Source organism: Nannospalax galili, unplaced genomic scaffold (assembly GCF_000622305.1).
Source record: "Nannospalax galili isolate Female #2095 unplaced genomic scaffold, S.galili_v1.0 scaffold27, whole genome shotgun sequence".
NCBI lineage: Eukaryota > Metazoa > Chordata > Mammalia > Rodentia > Spalacidae > Nannospalax > Nannospalax galili.
Genome location: NW_008357993.1, coordinates 740,504 through 755,599, shown reverse-complemented (window position 1 = coordinate 755,599; position 15,096 = coordinate 740,504). Strand labels below are relative to the sequence as shown.

At 37.8% G+C, this 15,096-nt stretch overlaps 1 protein-coding gene across 3 annotated transcripts in view; it reads right to left on the bottom strand.

Moving 5' to 3' along the window:
• Positions 1-2,810: 2,810 nt before the first annotated feature.
• The window catches only part of Stard4 (StAR related lipid transfer domain containing 4), a 17,511-nt gene continuing 5,225 nt past the window's right edge, over positions 2,811-15,096 (bottom strand). The window contains exons 1-6 of one of the 3 annotated variants that reach the window (XM_029557646.1): positions 13,974-14,023; positions 13,351-13,468; positions 12,253-12,302; positions 9,489-9,615; positions 8,549-8,663; positions 2,811-7,233 (exon numbers count right to left, since the gene is read on the bottom strand). In XM_029557646.1, the coding sequence (XP_029413506.1) occupies positions 7,004-7,233; positions 8,549-8,663; positions 9,489-9,615; positions 12,253-12,302; positions 13,351-13,458 (630 nt within the window). In that variant the 5' untranslated portion in view covers positions 13,459-13,468; positions 13,974-14,023 and the 3' untranslated portion in view covers positions 2,811-7,003. Of the gene's footprint in view, positions 7,234-8,548; positions 8,664-9,488; positions 9,616-10,705; positions 11,292-12,252; positions 12,303-13,350; positions 13,469-13,973; positions 14,024-15,096 lie in introns of those variants that run through there. The other 2 variants (XM_008856007.3, XM_029557647.1) reach the window with 2 other exon arrangements.

Genomic DNA, 15,096 nt, shown 5'->3' with positions numbered 1-15,096 from the left:
ACCCACAGTTCAGGCCAGCTCTCACCACCAGAAACTCGGTCTACTGGACGAAAGTGCAGCAACTCATTTGAAAACTTTTGATTATAAAAAATATGAAAATTATTATAACATTTTACCAAAATTTTCTTTTTCTCTAACATTGGGTTTACGTCCACTTACAAATTTGCAATCCTTTGCAAATTTCTCTGTACCAGTCATTGCACCATAAATATTTTGTCTTTACAAACACACATTTCTGACAACAGCATAGTAATTAGTCACAATTCTTTCTTTTCTCAGTAACACTAGTGTTTTTTGTATTGGGGGAAATCTACTTTAAAGAAATAATAGTAATGTGGAATTGGTGGGTCATGTGATGTTTCAAAATGATGCTTTCAAACTTACAGATTCTGAGATTGGAAGAAGGAAAAAATATTCATGTCGATTCTTAGGAAGACAGTATAATTTTTAAATGCTCCTTGAGCTTGGTCATTCAATGATTTGCAAACATTTTGTGTGAAATATTTGAAAGAAAGATGACATGGTAGCCTGGCTCACCCTTGAAATTGCTGTTTGCTAGTCACCATTATGAGTCAAAGATCTTTGCTTTGTTGAAAAGACATCGGTGTCCTAAACAAAGACTGCTTAGTTGAGGTAATTGGGGGAAATGCTAGAGACAAATTAAAAATCCCCTCAGCAAATCAATATGCTATACGAAGATTTTACATACATATATTTTTACTTCACTGTGGTTTTGCATTCTCTAGACTTCCTTTAATAAAGTCAGCTAACCTTAAGTTCAATTAAGGAATATCAAAGCAAAACATAAACAGGATAATAAAGTTCCTGGAAAGAAATACTAATGAATAATATGGCCTTATTTGGGTCCATATACTCTGCTTCTTTCGTATTTTTAAAATTTTTATTTTTATGTGTATGAGTGTATTACCTGTGTGTGTGTAAGTGCACCTGTGCGTGCAATGCTGTGCACACCAAAAGAGGGTGTCGGATACCCTGGAACTGGAGCTACAGACAGTTGTTAGCTGCCATGTGGGTGTTGAGAATTGAACCCAGGTTCTCTGAAGAGCAGTCAGGGCTCTTAACCTCTCCAGCCCATCTTTCATATTTATATCTTAAACTCTACACTTCTCCAGTCTCTAAGCAGCTGACAGCCCAGCAAGCATGGGTGTATGCAAGTCTCCTGGGATGTACCTGCAGTCCACATTTTCCAGTTCTGTGCCATCATCTGGCTATATAAACCTTTCACATGGACCTTTTGCTCCAGAGCAATAAGGAAAACTCCATTACCTCAGGATCTCAAGGAATGACAGTCATACAGCATCTGTCATTAGGAGGGGCTCCAAAATGTTTTCTGAATTCAGCAAGACTAATTACTATGCTTGGGAGCCATCATTTTCCTCCTGTGACATCCAGAGAAACCTCACATATACTCAAAAGCTCAACAAGTGCGCAACACAATGGTTGCTTATCCAGTCACCCTCTCCAAGAAGCTGAAAATCCCATGCATGATTCAGAAAACCAAGAACAAAAGCTCATGGGAACTTCCTACAAAGGTTTGTGCTTTCACAGTAAGAGAAACACCCATGCCTTTTCCTTCATTTTCTCTACCTGGATGCATCTGTAATCAATTCCCAGGGCTGCTCAGTTACTTCTCCACTAAAAGAAAATCAGGACAACTGGGGTGGCACTGGTCCTTTCATTCTTGGGCTGAAAAACATTAACATCACCTATATCCAGATGCCTCAGTCCATTTTAGCAGCACTGACAAAATACTGTTAAGTGGGGTGGATTATAAACATTTCTAGCATTTCCATAGGGAAGGCCCAGTCCAAGATCAAACCTGGGAGTTTGGCAGAGGCAGAGGCTTTCTCTTACTGCCTTTATGTGACAGAGGGGGCGATGGATTTTACTGAGGTCTCTTTTATGAGGACACTAAATGAACTCACAAGAGAGACCTAATCACCTCCCAAAGTCAGTAGAGTGGGAATAAGTAACAGTACCAGATGTTGTTAGATGAGAAAACTCCTGGTTTAAGCCACTTCATAGTCACATTTTCTATTACATACTACCATGCCACCCTAGCTACATTTTTATAACCTAGATGATGGGTGTCCTAGTAACTACTTCCAACTACTGTTCAATTACAAATGAAAGCATCCACAACTCCTAATCAGATTAGGACAATTATTTGAATATGTGTACAGGAAACCAATGCTGTTACTGTAATAAAGGCAGAATACATTCACTTGCACATGCTATATAAGAACTGCTGTAGTGTGGATACTGAATGCCCCTCACAAAGATCCATGTATTTGCAGCTTGGTCTTGAGGTGGTTCTATGGGAGGTGGTGCCTAATGGGAGGTGTGCAGGTCACTGGAGGCATGGTATGAAGGGGAACGTGGGATCATGGTCTTTTTCCTCTCCATTTCCTGGATCACGAGGTAAACAGTTTTCTCTAGCCTCTGCTCCTCCCCTCATGTGCTGCCTTTTCCTGAGGCCCAAAGCAAAGGCCACTGGATTATGGAGTGGAACCTCCACAACTGTGTTGCCAAAACAAACCTCTTTAACAGTTAATTTCCTCAGGTATTTTATTATAGCACTGCAAGGCTATACATTGTAGAGGCTGAGCAGTATTCTTGCTAATGTATATGAGACACTGGCAGATTAGTGTGTTAACTTTATTTTCCAGGTTTATAATTGTCTTTTGTAACAGTTCAGTGAGTTAAATCACATTCTCCAAATTCAGATATATAAAACTAAACATTTGGTCAGTACTTAAGGAATTTACACAGACAAGGTCAATCACCAATTACAAGAATGTCTAGAAATCTTTATTAAGATAGATTCCATTGTAATTTTAAAATATACATTTTATTTATATGAACAGTTATTCTAATTTTGCATATATTCATACAATTATAAACATCTTAAAAATATGTAATATAGCTTTTCTTGAATAATGAGATGATTTTTAATATTTAGCTACATATGTAAAATTTCTAGAAACACAATAATGAAGAAATTGTAATTCCAGCCCCATGCTCTGGAATTAGTCTTGTTTCTTCCCACCATGTTCAGGTTCCACCATTCCATACTTAGAGAAGTCAAGTGAGATCACCCAGGGGCTAGAAGTGTAGCTCAGTCCCAGCATGCATAAGGCCCTAGCTTTAATCCCTGCCACCACAAAAAAGGAAGGAAAGGAGGGGTAAGGTGGACTGGACAAGTACTTACACAAGTTCAATGGAGACCAGGTCAAAGATTTCCATTAGCTTCTCTGTGTTCTATTAATTTTTCTATAGGGTTCAGAAAGCTACAATATCCATTTAATTAAAAGACCTCGGATTTAACATCTAAGGATGATAGTAAGCACCCAAATAAACAAGTACAAGTATAATCTACATAAAAGGGGACTTATCAGACCTAAAATAGACAGAGACAAAAATTATGCATTGTGACCCTATCTTCTCCAGAACCTATTATATTTTTTACCTTAAGATGTTGAATTAGATTATTCAATTTGAGTATTAATCAAATGACCTTCGACTAGAAAAGAAAAGGGGGATGATGAGGGAGAAAAAATCTATGAGCTGGGACATAATTTTATACCTAGAAACCCACAATTTCAAAGACACCTCGCCTCTTCGAACAGTGATGTGAGGACTGACATTCACAATCTCTACAATGGTTTACAGCACAGAGAGCTGAAGAACAGTATAGTCTATTATTTTTGCTGAGAATTATTTCAAGAGTTATCAACAAAAAAAGCCAGGTATAGTGGTGCATGCCTTGAATCCCAGCTAGCCTGGTCTACATAGTGAGTTCCAGGCCACCTGGGGCTACAGCAAGATCCCATTCCCCCCCCCCCAAAGTCATCAACAAGTACTAATATTCAATACAAAAATGTCTCTTGTAGGAAATTAATTCTCTTTTTAAAAAATGCCAGTATATACTGCATTTCCTGCATATACAACAAAATGTTCAAATATGTAACAACATGGTAGATTACATTCTTCCAAATCCTTAACTGCCCTAACAAAAGTTACTGTCTTTTAAGAAAAAGTATTTTGAGACAATAAATTTTATTTTATTGGGAATTAGTAATTTATCTCCAAAGTAATGATGTCCTATACACTGAAGGCTCTACAAACTTGGAAAGATTTCTGCTTAAGAGAGTAATTTATGAACTGACTACTCACAGCAAGACAAATGAACATGAATTTTGTAGAACTGTGCTAATCATTATGGCAGCCACTGGCCTTGTGTGGTTAATGAACGCTTTAAATGTAGCTAGTTCACATCAGTAAAAGACAGACCAGATTTCAAAGAATTAATAGAAAAGATCACAGGCTATCTGAATAAAGTTTTTACATTTATTACACGTTGAAATATTTTAGATATGTTAAATAAAACAATTCTGAAATGAATTTCAGCTGTATATTTTTATTTTTATGTGGCTGCTAGGATATTTTAAGTTACACATATGGCTTAGTTTTCTGTCTGACTGTACTGCTACAGAAGTAGCAGGCCCAACTGTTAGCATCAACCCCACCTTACAGCATTTAATTTTTATTATGACATGAGATAAACATACCATATTATAACTAAGTTCCTGAGCTTAAATTTACGCACACACACACACACACACACACACACACACACACACACACATCTGTACTCTTAGAACCAACCACATCCTACTGCAATCTTTCTCACTCCTTCCCCATCCTGGCAGCTGGGATAAACTTTGCTTGAATGAACATGCAAACAGACAAAAGGGATCTTTTGGGGTGACAGAAGTGTTCTAAAAATGGACAGAAGTGTTCTAAAATAATGACTGAACAACTCTCAGATGTAATTTTTAAGATTACTCAACTATATATTTAACATGGGTAAACTGTATTATGTAAACTATGTATCTTTAAACAGTCACTTATTGTAAAAGTGCAGTTGGAAACCAGCAAATTTAAAGTATCATTTAGAAGCACTATGTAAGTTTCAGGTGATTAAAACACAATTTTTTTATCCATTGTAGGACTCAATATCATAATGAAAGCATTTCCACAACAGTCATTTTACCCGCAGTGGGTCCATGCTCAGCAGTGAACTCATTATCACTTACTGGAGGGAACACTCACTGAGTGACACTGGGCACCTGGGTTGTCATTAGAGGCCCGCAGCTCAGGACCAATAGCCCTTGTAGTAAGACCGTCTGCTCTAAACTAATAAAAACACATGAAGGCAAACAGATGACATCAAAGTTAACATTTAACCATTTCCAGTACTCACTCTAAACTGGATTTTCTTTCACTACTAAAGAAAAGCAGCATAGAAGCCCAGCAGTTCAAAAGTTTCAAACAATTAAGAAAGGGACGCGTGACTAATTACCAACTGAGAGTACAAGATTCCCTGGGCACTGCTTCTGTCATGCCCTCAAGCCTTATTTTCCATCTAAAATCTATGAGGTTGTTCACTGTGAATTCTGAGGCTGCCACTTTTTGTTTCTTGGAAACCATCATCTCCAGTTGCACAATTTTTTAAAAAAAAAAAAAAAAGAAGAAGGAAAAAAATGTCACTTTTTTGGCTGTGTCAAAATGAGTCTGAAAAACTGACTTTTTAATGTTTAGGAAAACACAGTAACATAAGAAAGATCAAACCCATTCATGCACTTGAACCACTGTATACTTTTGTGGTTTTTTGTGGTTTGCCTTCACATAATTAATTCCAGAGCTCTCTGTACTCCCTATTAGCTGAAAAAGGAAAAAGGAAAAGGCAGGAAAGGTTAGAAAAAAGAGGGGAGCAGGAGGAAGCAAATGGCGAAGAGTGAACCAGTAACACAGGAAACTGACACTCGGCCTGAAGGGGCTCATTGGGAGTGCACACATAAATACGGAGCTGCACGCACACTGAATCATCACTGGGTTTCAATTTAGAAGCAAACTGGGCAGATTAATTCAAAAATCAAAGAATGATTAGGAATCATCATCAGTAAGGAATGTTCATTTAGGTTAGCCCCATCTATAACTCATTTACCATACAACATCTAGGCGTCTGGCTAACTGTAAGGATGCATTTGTTAGTTCAGACTCGTTACATCACAGCTGTGAATGCAGTTTGTAATGCTCTGAGTTGAGTGGTACTTCTACAACTGAAACATGCACAGAACACTCACCGAGTCTACCTTTTAGCATCTGCTGGTGAGGAGGGGACACCAGCAGCAGCTTCGTACAGTGCTCACTACTGCTCAGCATGGTGTCCCAGTGCACGCCTAGCAGTTTTCTGTATAATGACATGTATGAACAAATGTTCTGATAACTCCCAAAATAAACACACAGAAAGACATGAATGTTTTTATAGACTTTACAGAAGAATTCTATCTAGGTATCTAAAATTATATTTGAATCAAATCTGTAGTTACTAGACTAGCTAATCTCTTCTCATTTTTTGTCTTCTTAAATCTTAAAATAGTACAAGTCAGTTGACAATGAACTTCATCTTTCTAGAACATGGAGAATTGCTTTTTCCTTTTGCCCAAGCTCCTGGTGAACTCATAGAGCATACCCAAATTAAAGCACAACATTTATACCAAGAACCATTAAAATTTTACAAAGTGTCCCAATGCTCTAAAATAACACGAATAGAATTTATACATTCTCTGACTTACAGACAGCCAAAATATTCATACCGAGGCACTATTTCGCTTCTGTGAACAGTCTGACCTGAATACCTGTATCTAAGTCTTGGTGGATGTCTTGACGTCATTCTTTCCATTCCTAGACATACTTCCATACCAAACGATGTGCAAATAAAAGTTGAAAAAAATTTAACTGCCTTTTTAGACAGCTATTCACTTCAGACAAAACATAAAATATTGTACTGCTAAACCAAAAATATTCCAAAAGTTTCCCCAAGCCACACGGTAGACAGGAATTGATGACTTTTATAGGTCATGCAGCCAAGCAGAAGAGCTGGCTTACAAACCACAGTTCTACACATTTGAACATATTATACATTTTGTAAAGCTTTTCGCAAATCACCATAAAAGTTGGTTAAAGTGCTTGCCATGGCCGTGTCTACTGCAGACTGTGGGATTATTCCACGAAGATCTGTCTGAATATAACCTGTCAAAAGACTTTGGTTTGGATTGTCTTTAAGTGGAACACAAAACCAACCGCAGGGATGGTTATAGCCGCGAACAAATTCCGGTCTTGTTTCACTCCAGTCAAGACTCACCCCTACGAGACAGTTTAATTTTAAAAATTAATAGCAATAACTGATATTTATCTAAAACTCTCATTTTAGAAATATTATCAGATTTCCTGTTTAAGTAATGCTCTTCTTATTCATATCCATGAACACTAAATTCCAGGAGTGACCACGGCAAAGCGGAAAAGATAATTACCAAGGAGAATGTGACAAGGGGTTGGTGGACAGGAAATGGGGGAAATTCGAAACCCTGTGGAACATGACATCATCTTATCTTGGTAACTCATGGGAAACTACAAATTTCGGTTCTGGCACCCAGGCTTCAAGGTGCCAATAACCAAATGCAGCACGACTGTGTGCAGGGGCACTGCTACACTCCACTGCAGTACTCTCTAGTGAAGTACACACAAGTAGAGGTTTACCTACAACTCAAGTGTACACAAAGTATTAATTTACCTATGATTTTAGAACACAGGAGCCTTCCAGGGGCAGTATTTTTTTAATTTCAAAAGAAAAATACTGCACAATTCACGTAACTAGGAATAAAAACTTATCAGAGAAGGTTGAGCTCAGTCTTTAAAAAAAAGACATCCACTGTGGCAAGGTCCAGGGAACATTCCAGTGGGGAGGGGAAGGAAGTAGGTAAGAGTTCTAAGACAGGATGAAGGGCTGCAAAATGGCATCCTCTAGACACAATATGCCCACTGCAGTCATGACTTCACAACACCTGCAGCTTCCTGCACTAGGCCCACACAAGACTGGCCCTGACAATAATCAGTCATGGACAGGATAGTGGCTCATGGGGCCCTTATTGCTGAACACTGACGGATTCTGGGAGAGGGGGAATCACCATCTTCAGTTGTGTGCCCACTGCTGAGCCCACCAAGCTCCAACAGATAACTCCAAAGTCATGGTCACACAGAGGGTCCGGGTTAAACTCAGTGGATCACAAAACAAAATGAATAGGGGTGAATACGAGAAAGTGAAGTGTAGGGAAAAGCTGGGAGGCAGACTCGGGTATAGGGAGATGGGAGTTAGTACGCCTTACGTACATGTGTGAAACTGTCAAAGAAAAATCCAATTAAAAATTCCCCATGAAATTAATATAAAGCAGTCTATACTCTCAAACGGCAGAAGTTCTTCTCAGAAAAAAAACTTACAAGACTTAAAGATTTCAAAAATTGTCTTAGTTAGAATTTAACATTTAAGAAAAAAAAAACAACAAAAAACTAGTAATAACTAAGAGGGTTAAAACTGTATCTCACACAGACAGACCTAGGCCAGAATACTCAAATTTCTAAAGTAGACTTAAAGTACAAAAATTTAGACTATTTAGAGTATTACCACAGGATAAAAGTCCTTCCTCATATCCCACAGTGTAGGAGAAATCAACAAACTCTCTTGGTGAAATTATATTCCAAAGCTGACCAGCAGTAGTGTAACGCATCACACAGCAATTCTGGAAGAGGAGAAAAGATAAGATAGGTGTTTACTACACCAGAAATTCAGACTCCTACATCAAAATTAATCTCCAAAAGAATCTCACATTCAAAGTGTTTTGTTACCAGAATAGCAATTCCTGCAGTGGCTGACAAATATCCTCTCTTCTAAATCTCAACAGTATTACATGGACATGAAGATGATAGATAAAAAATACAGACACACCTCTTCAGGATCAAAATCTCTATTTAATTAGAAAATAATGACTTAATACAATGACAAGGTGGAGAATGCTTTAGATACTGGAGATACAAAACCCACAAATATTTTGACTACAATACCACACTACAGGTTTTGATTTAAAAAAAAAAAAAAAAAAAAGCATGATAAGAAAAGAATATAACACAGACGAGCCCCTGTGGGTAGATCTAGCTGCCGAGTGCTAAGGCAGTACTTTCATCCTCAGTCTTTGACTTCGATGGAATCTAAATGGTAAATCCATACACATTAACCTAGAAACATAAATATGAGGAGGTGTTCTTCTAACTTAAAAAATTTTAGAACCTTAAAGTTTTACAATTAAAGATGCTAAAGATTTGCACAAGCAGCAAAGATAGAGCTACTGTGGAAAACAAACAGTCCTAATGCTGACTAAGTGAGGAAAGTGAAGTTTTTTGAAAGGATTCTCCTGTGATACCTCTACCACAACTATTACTCTCAGTGCTGATGCACACATGCAGTGGGAACTTGTGATCTCTCTCTCTCTCTCTTTCTTTCACTCACTCACTCACTCACTCACTCACTCACTCACTCACTCACTGTAGTCATGTTCCTAAACAGTTACCTCTTCAAAATGCTCCAATATATCCAAAGAAGTCATTAACCGGTCCCAATCCAAGCGCCAGGGCCCTGGGCGTATATGATCTATCACACTATTGACAATGTCATCTATAACACCTTGTACTTTGTAGCTGGAGAACAGAAATAAAACAAAGGCTATCAGGATGAAAAACTTCAGTTTGGAGCTAACATTGAAAGGAGAAACAATTAACAGAGGTTTCTGTTTAAAATTTTAGTTTTATTTGTGAATGCCGTGTGTGTGTGTGTGTGTGTGTGTGTGTGTGTGTGTGTGTGGCCCATGTATATGTCATGTGTATGCAGGTGCATACAGGAAGAAGGCACTGGAGCCCCTGGAGCTGGAGTTATAGGTGGTTGTAAGCAACCTGGTGTGGATGCTGGGAACCAAACTCAGGTCTTCTAGAAGAGCAACAAGCACTTTTAACCATTGGGCCAGCTCTCCAGACATCCAATCATACCCCACCCCTACTTTTTTTGAGACAGGGTCTCACTGTGTAGCCCCAGCTAGCCTGGAATTTGCTATGCGGACTACTTGCTACCTTCCGAATGGTATACTGAAAGGCATGCACCACCACACCTGGAGGCTTTTTATAAATGAAAATATGCTAACAACTTTTCTAATAAATTAAGTTCTACCAATTATTTTTATCAAAATACATCCTTTGTCCGGCAATTAGAGAACTGAAGGTTATGCTGCATTGTCATCATGGGCACAGTAAAATCCCTTCAATTATATACCCCCAAACTGCTGCAGTACACTCTAATGCTTCTGTTTATTTTATATATTACTCTTTCCTTAGTTATCCTAAAGCATATTAGTACATGCATAGATTTACCCTAACTTCTAAAAGCTTTTCATAGTTTCATATTATATTTACATATAAATGGGCACACAATGACTACAGAGGATATAAATTAATTCCTATAAAGCCAATGAAAAGTGACAAGCCAACAAAAGACAGGCAAAAGATGGATTATGATAACCTAAAATATCAATAAACACCCTCAACATCACTAGTGATGAAGCATACATTAACAAGATACCACCTATATTACCCCTCAGAGTGCCAGACAGGAAAACCTTAAGAAAGGTGTTTGAATCTGATTCTGAAGACAGTCACAGATCTCTCCCCAGAAAGCTGCATGGGGTCACAAAGTTTTGTATACAATCTTAGAGAAAAATGCAAGAAGTTAGTCACTGACCCCTAAGGACAGTCTCTTAACATTCTCCATGATCATTTCCATCTTTCACAGTATTATGCTAAATTCTGAATCTTCTGAGGACCTGGAGAACAGGGTGGGAACTGGGGAAGAAAAATGGCATTCCTTCCTGTAGAATTCAAGGGCCCCCAGACTCAAGCTTTCCCCACCCTCAGGTTTGATGCTCCAGTTGTATAAGCAGAACTTCTACTTCCCTAATAAAAATCCCTAAGTGCTCCTCTTCTCTGGAAAGAAGGAGCCATTATTTTGCCTGGAGTATGAACTAGCGCTTTGTTCTTAAGAAGCATCTATTCTTCCTTTAAGTGTCAACTCAAACAAATTAGCTCTTCCATGAAGTCTCTTAAAATCTGAGTGTAGTGCTCCCTTAGCACTTTTTATGTTTTTCAGTCCCCACTGGGAATTACTGATCTGAAGAATTCATTCTCAGACTTGTTTACAATGCTTAATCCAACTCTAGTCTCCCTGTCCATGTCATAAATATTGTACAAGTCATTTTTTCTAGAAACAGTACCTTTGGCAAGGCACTTCAGAACATTCTATATATAAGAAGTGAGGACAGCAGCTTCATTTTTAAAAAGGGCTGAGTCCTAAGGATATGAACGTTCCACTTCAATTATATAAGGTAACTCTCTGTGCTTGCTTTACAAAGCAATATATTTTTGACTATAGACATAATTCACATTCAACTACAGAAAAGACTGAAAAGGGAGAATAAAAGTCATCTATTATTATTTAGAGATGAATTTGATCTTAAGTAAAAATATTTTAATAAAAAAATACTTTTTAAAAACCTACATTTGTATAGAATATTCAACTTTGTTCATTTTGGCATTATATTATGAACGTTTTCTTATATTATGTAATCTTTTAAAACAAGGTTTTTAAAGGCTACTAACAATTTACCATCTGTAGATGTTTTCAATTTACTCAGGTTATTTAGTTTTTAGTATTCTCAATAATGCCATGAAACACCCAATACTCAAGTAATTGTTATCTTACTGAGGACTTTTTCAAAATGAATTTTTAAAATATAATCTGGGCACAGTGATTCATGTACTTGGGAAGTTGAAACAGGAAGAGTTGCACAAATATAAAGTTCAGCCTAGACTACATAGTAAGTTTGAAGCCAGCCTGGGCTACAACAGGTGACCCTATCTGAAAAGAATAACTTTCTAAAAAGGTGTTATAACACTAAGTGATAGAGAAAGAGCATGAACATCATATCTAAGAAATTCAGATTTTTATCTGTCTTTTAATATTACTATTTATGATCAACTCAATCCACAAAGTTTATGGCCATTTCTAAGACATGAATTCAAATGATTATTTTGCTTTTCATAAAGTTTAAAATCATAAAAGCTAAATTTTACTAACAATGATCATTTAATATAATGTATATAAATCATATATATCTACATATATCTGTATCTAGATAGATAGATAGAGAGAGAGAGAGAGAGAGAGAGATGATAGATAGATATGAAGTTTAGCAGCATCTAAGGGCTACACAAAACTGAGAATTTACTTACAGGTACCCATTAAATTCTTCTGAGGGTTTTCTCCAAACTGTTACATCTTTCTAGAAAAATAAAAGACATTATATGGTGATAAGTGCATAGGTAAAATGAAATCAACAATTTTCTCAGTCTAGAACACTTAGCTTTGCATTGAAATAAAACTTAATTTTCAGAGGTGCTGAAGTTATCTATGCCATAAAGTTATCAATATTTTAATTTCTTCTGTATAGCACTGTAACTTAAATTGTATATCTTAAAGATTTCAGTAAGTTAGTGAGATCCAAAGACTTTAAAATTCAATGATAATGCTGTATTAGTAGCCATGTATCCCTGCTCATTCTATTCTTACCTACTTAGTATTATTGATACATTCAGGCTATGACATTAGGAACATTAAACACTTCATTCTGAAACTGTTCATACCTTTTTAAAGTTTGGTGGTTTTTTGTTTGTTTGTTTGTTTGTTTTTTGGAGAGGGGTCTTTTTTGAGACAGGGTCTCCCTGTAGCCCCAGCTGACCTGGAACTCACTATGTACACCAGGCCAGCCTTGAACTTGCTGGGATTAAAAGGCGTATGCCACTACACCCAGCTTACCTTTTTAAAATTAAGTAATTCAAACTTACCATGACTGTGTTTTGTTGAATTAGTCCCTATTTTTTTTTCCCTAATCATTTTCCAATTGACTCTAAATATCAGGCTAACTCGAGAACTAAAGAAGAGTCCTGGTGCCATGCTTGGCTAACACTCAGCCACGTGACAGTTTGGCCAAAGCACACACTAAAGAATACTAACTGGCCACCCTCACAAGCTTTTGACACATCTAACACTACTGCAAACTTTCAATTACCATACTTCCTTGAATTGACAATGATACACACTTGCTTCGCTGACCAGGAAGACTGTTCTTTAGGTTCCAGTAGCCAAGGTGCATGCTTCTCCCTTTGTAAGATGGCCCACCGACCCTACTTACACAGTTCTCTATCTTGCACATCCATTCGAAGCATGGGTTCTTGTCTATATTTCTCATATCACTTTGAAAGTCATCAACCACTTCATGGGTCATACACCAAATCCCCAAACAAAAGCTGGAAGCAACTGAACATACTTACTGTTTTCTTTGCAACTCGCCACTTATCATCTTCAATGTTATGGTACTGGATGAGAGTGTTTTTAAGTTTAATCGAAAAAGAGGCAACATCATTGGGCAGGCCTTCCATTTTTATCTTCCTGTTAGAGGGACCAAGATTAGGATCAGCAAGTAACTGTGGTAAGTCCAAATCTGGATTCATAAATTCCCCTGGGGATGCTATAAAAGACATGTGCACCTGGACCCCACTTTAAATGAACTCATCAAAATTTCTGAGAGTAGGAGCTGGGTATAGGTTTTTCTTGAAAGCACCCAAGTAACGCAAGCAAAAATAACAGAAAGATGGGAAGAGATGGGAATAGCTATCTTACGGATATGCTGCTAATGCTAATGTGCAAGTATTTACCTTGACCCTCATTTCTGCAGGGAGTTTTAAAGTACAACAGCCAGAAGCCCACTTAGAACTTTAATCCTAAGGAGCATCTCAATTTGCCTATTATTATCTTAACATTTTACGATTAAAATGACAATTGAGCCTAGGTTCTCAAACCAAAAGACTTGGTGTATTAGTCAGGGTTCTCCAAAGAAACAGAACCGGTAGAATGAATATATATATATGTACAGAGATTTATCAGCTTAGCTCACAGGATAGAGTCCGAGTAGTCCAACAATGGCTGCACCACACTGGAGAGGCTGAGAATCTGTAGTCGTTCAGTCCACAAAGCTGGATGTCTCAGTAGTCCCAATCTGGCGCTGAAGGTCTGATGAATTCCAAAAGATCAGCTAGTCTTCAGTCTACAGCAGCAAGACGAACTCACCAGCGAGAGAGAAGGCAAGCAGCAAGAAGCCCGGCATTCTCCTCTGCCATGGCCTTTTATACGGGCTGCCATCAGAAGGTAACACCCACATTTAAGGTGTGTCTTCCGACTTTAGATGGTCCAATCAAGAAGATCTCTTTCATTTCAGTTAATCCCAGATCCAGTCAAGTTGACACCCAGGATTAGCCATCACAAGTCCACCCCTTGTCAACTTGACACCCAATAGCATCTCTCTATGTCATGCTTAATTTTCAAATGAAAACAATGTTGAGGTCATAATTTCACCTAACATGATATAACTATCCCATAATACAATGACCAATACATTATATATCTTAGAGTAGGTGATAAGGTCTTCGAGGAATGCTTAGTCCTTTGGTGCCTCATAACCCAATATAATAATCATATAGGTTCACAACACTTAACCACTTAACACTTATCTCAATGACACAGTCAAAAAAAGAACTCAAGTATCTGCTTAACATATGTATATACATGCATAAGCCTATTTTTAATCAAATAGGACAAAAATACTCATGTCAATTACAATCCACGTTTCTGTACCTGGTCACGTGGCCTAAGTTGGTATTTGTAACTCCCTTCCTCTACTACCCATTCTGTATTTCCTCCACCATCAGCAAGCACCTCTGCAGGTCTTGGCTCTTTCCCTGGAGGACTGACCCATACTTTCATCCCTGAAGGGTCTGGGCCATTTGTTGTCCTGTCTGGATTGGGTTGTTGCAGTTTCCCATTGACCTTAATCACAGGACATGGTAACACCAAAAGTCGTCCTAAGGAATCTCCTGCCTTCCAGATATAATCTTCATTACCTCCATTGTGGAGAACAAGTCCAATTTACCCCTGGTAGTCTGGGTCAATCACCCCTCCTAATACTGTTATTCCTTCCTTAGCCTGCTGACTTAAGGGCATCAGAAGCCCAAAGTGTCCAG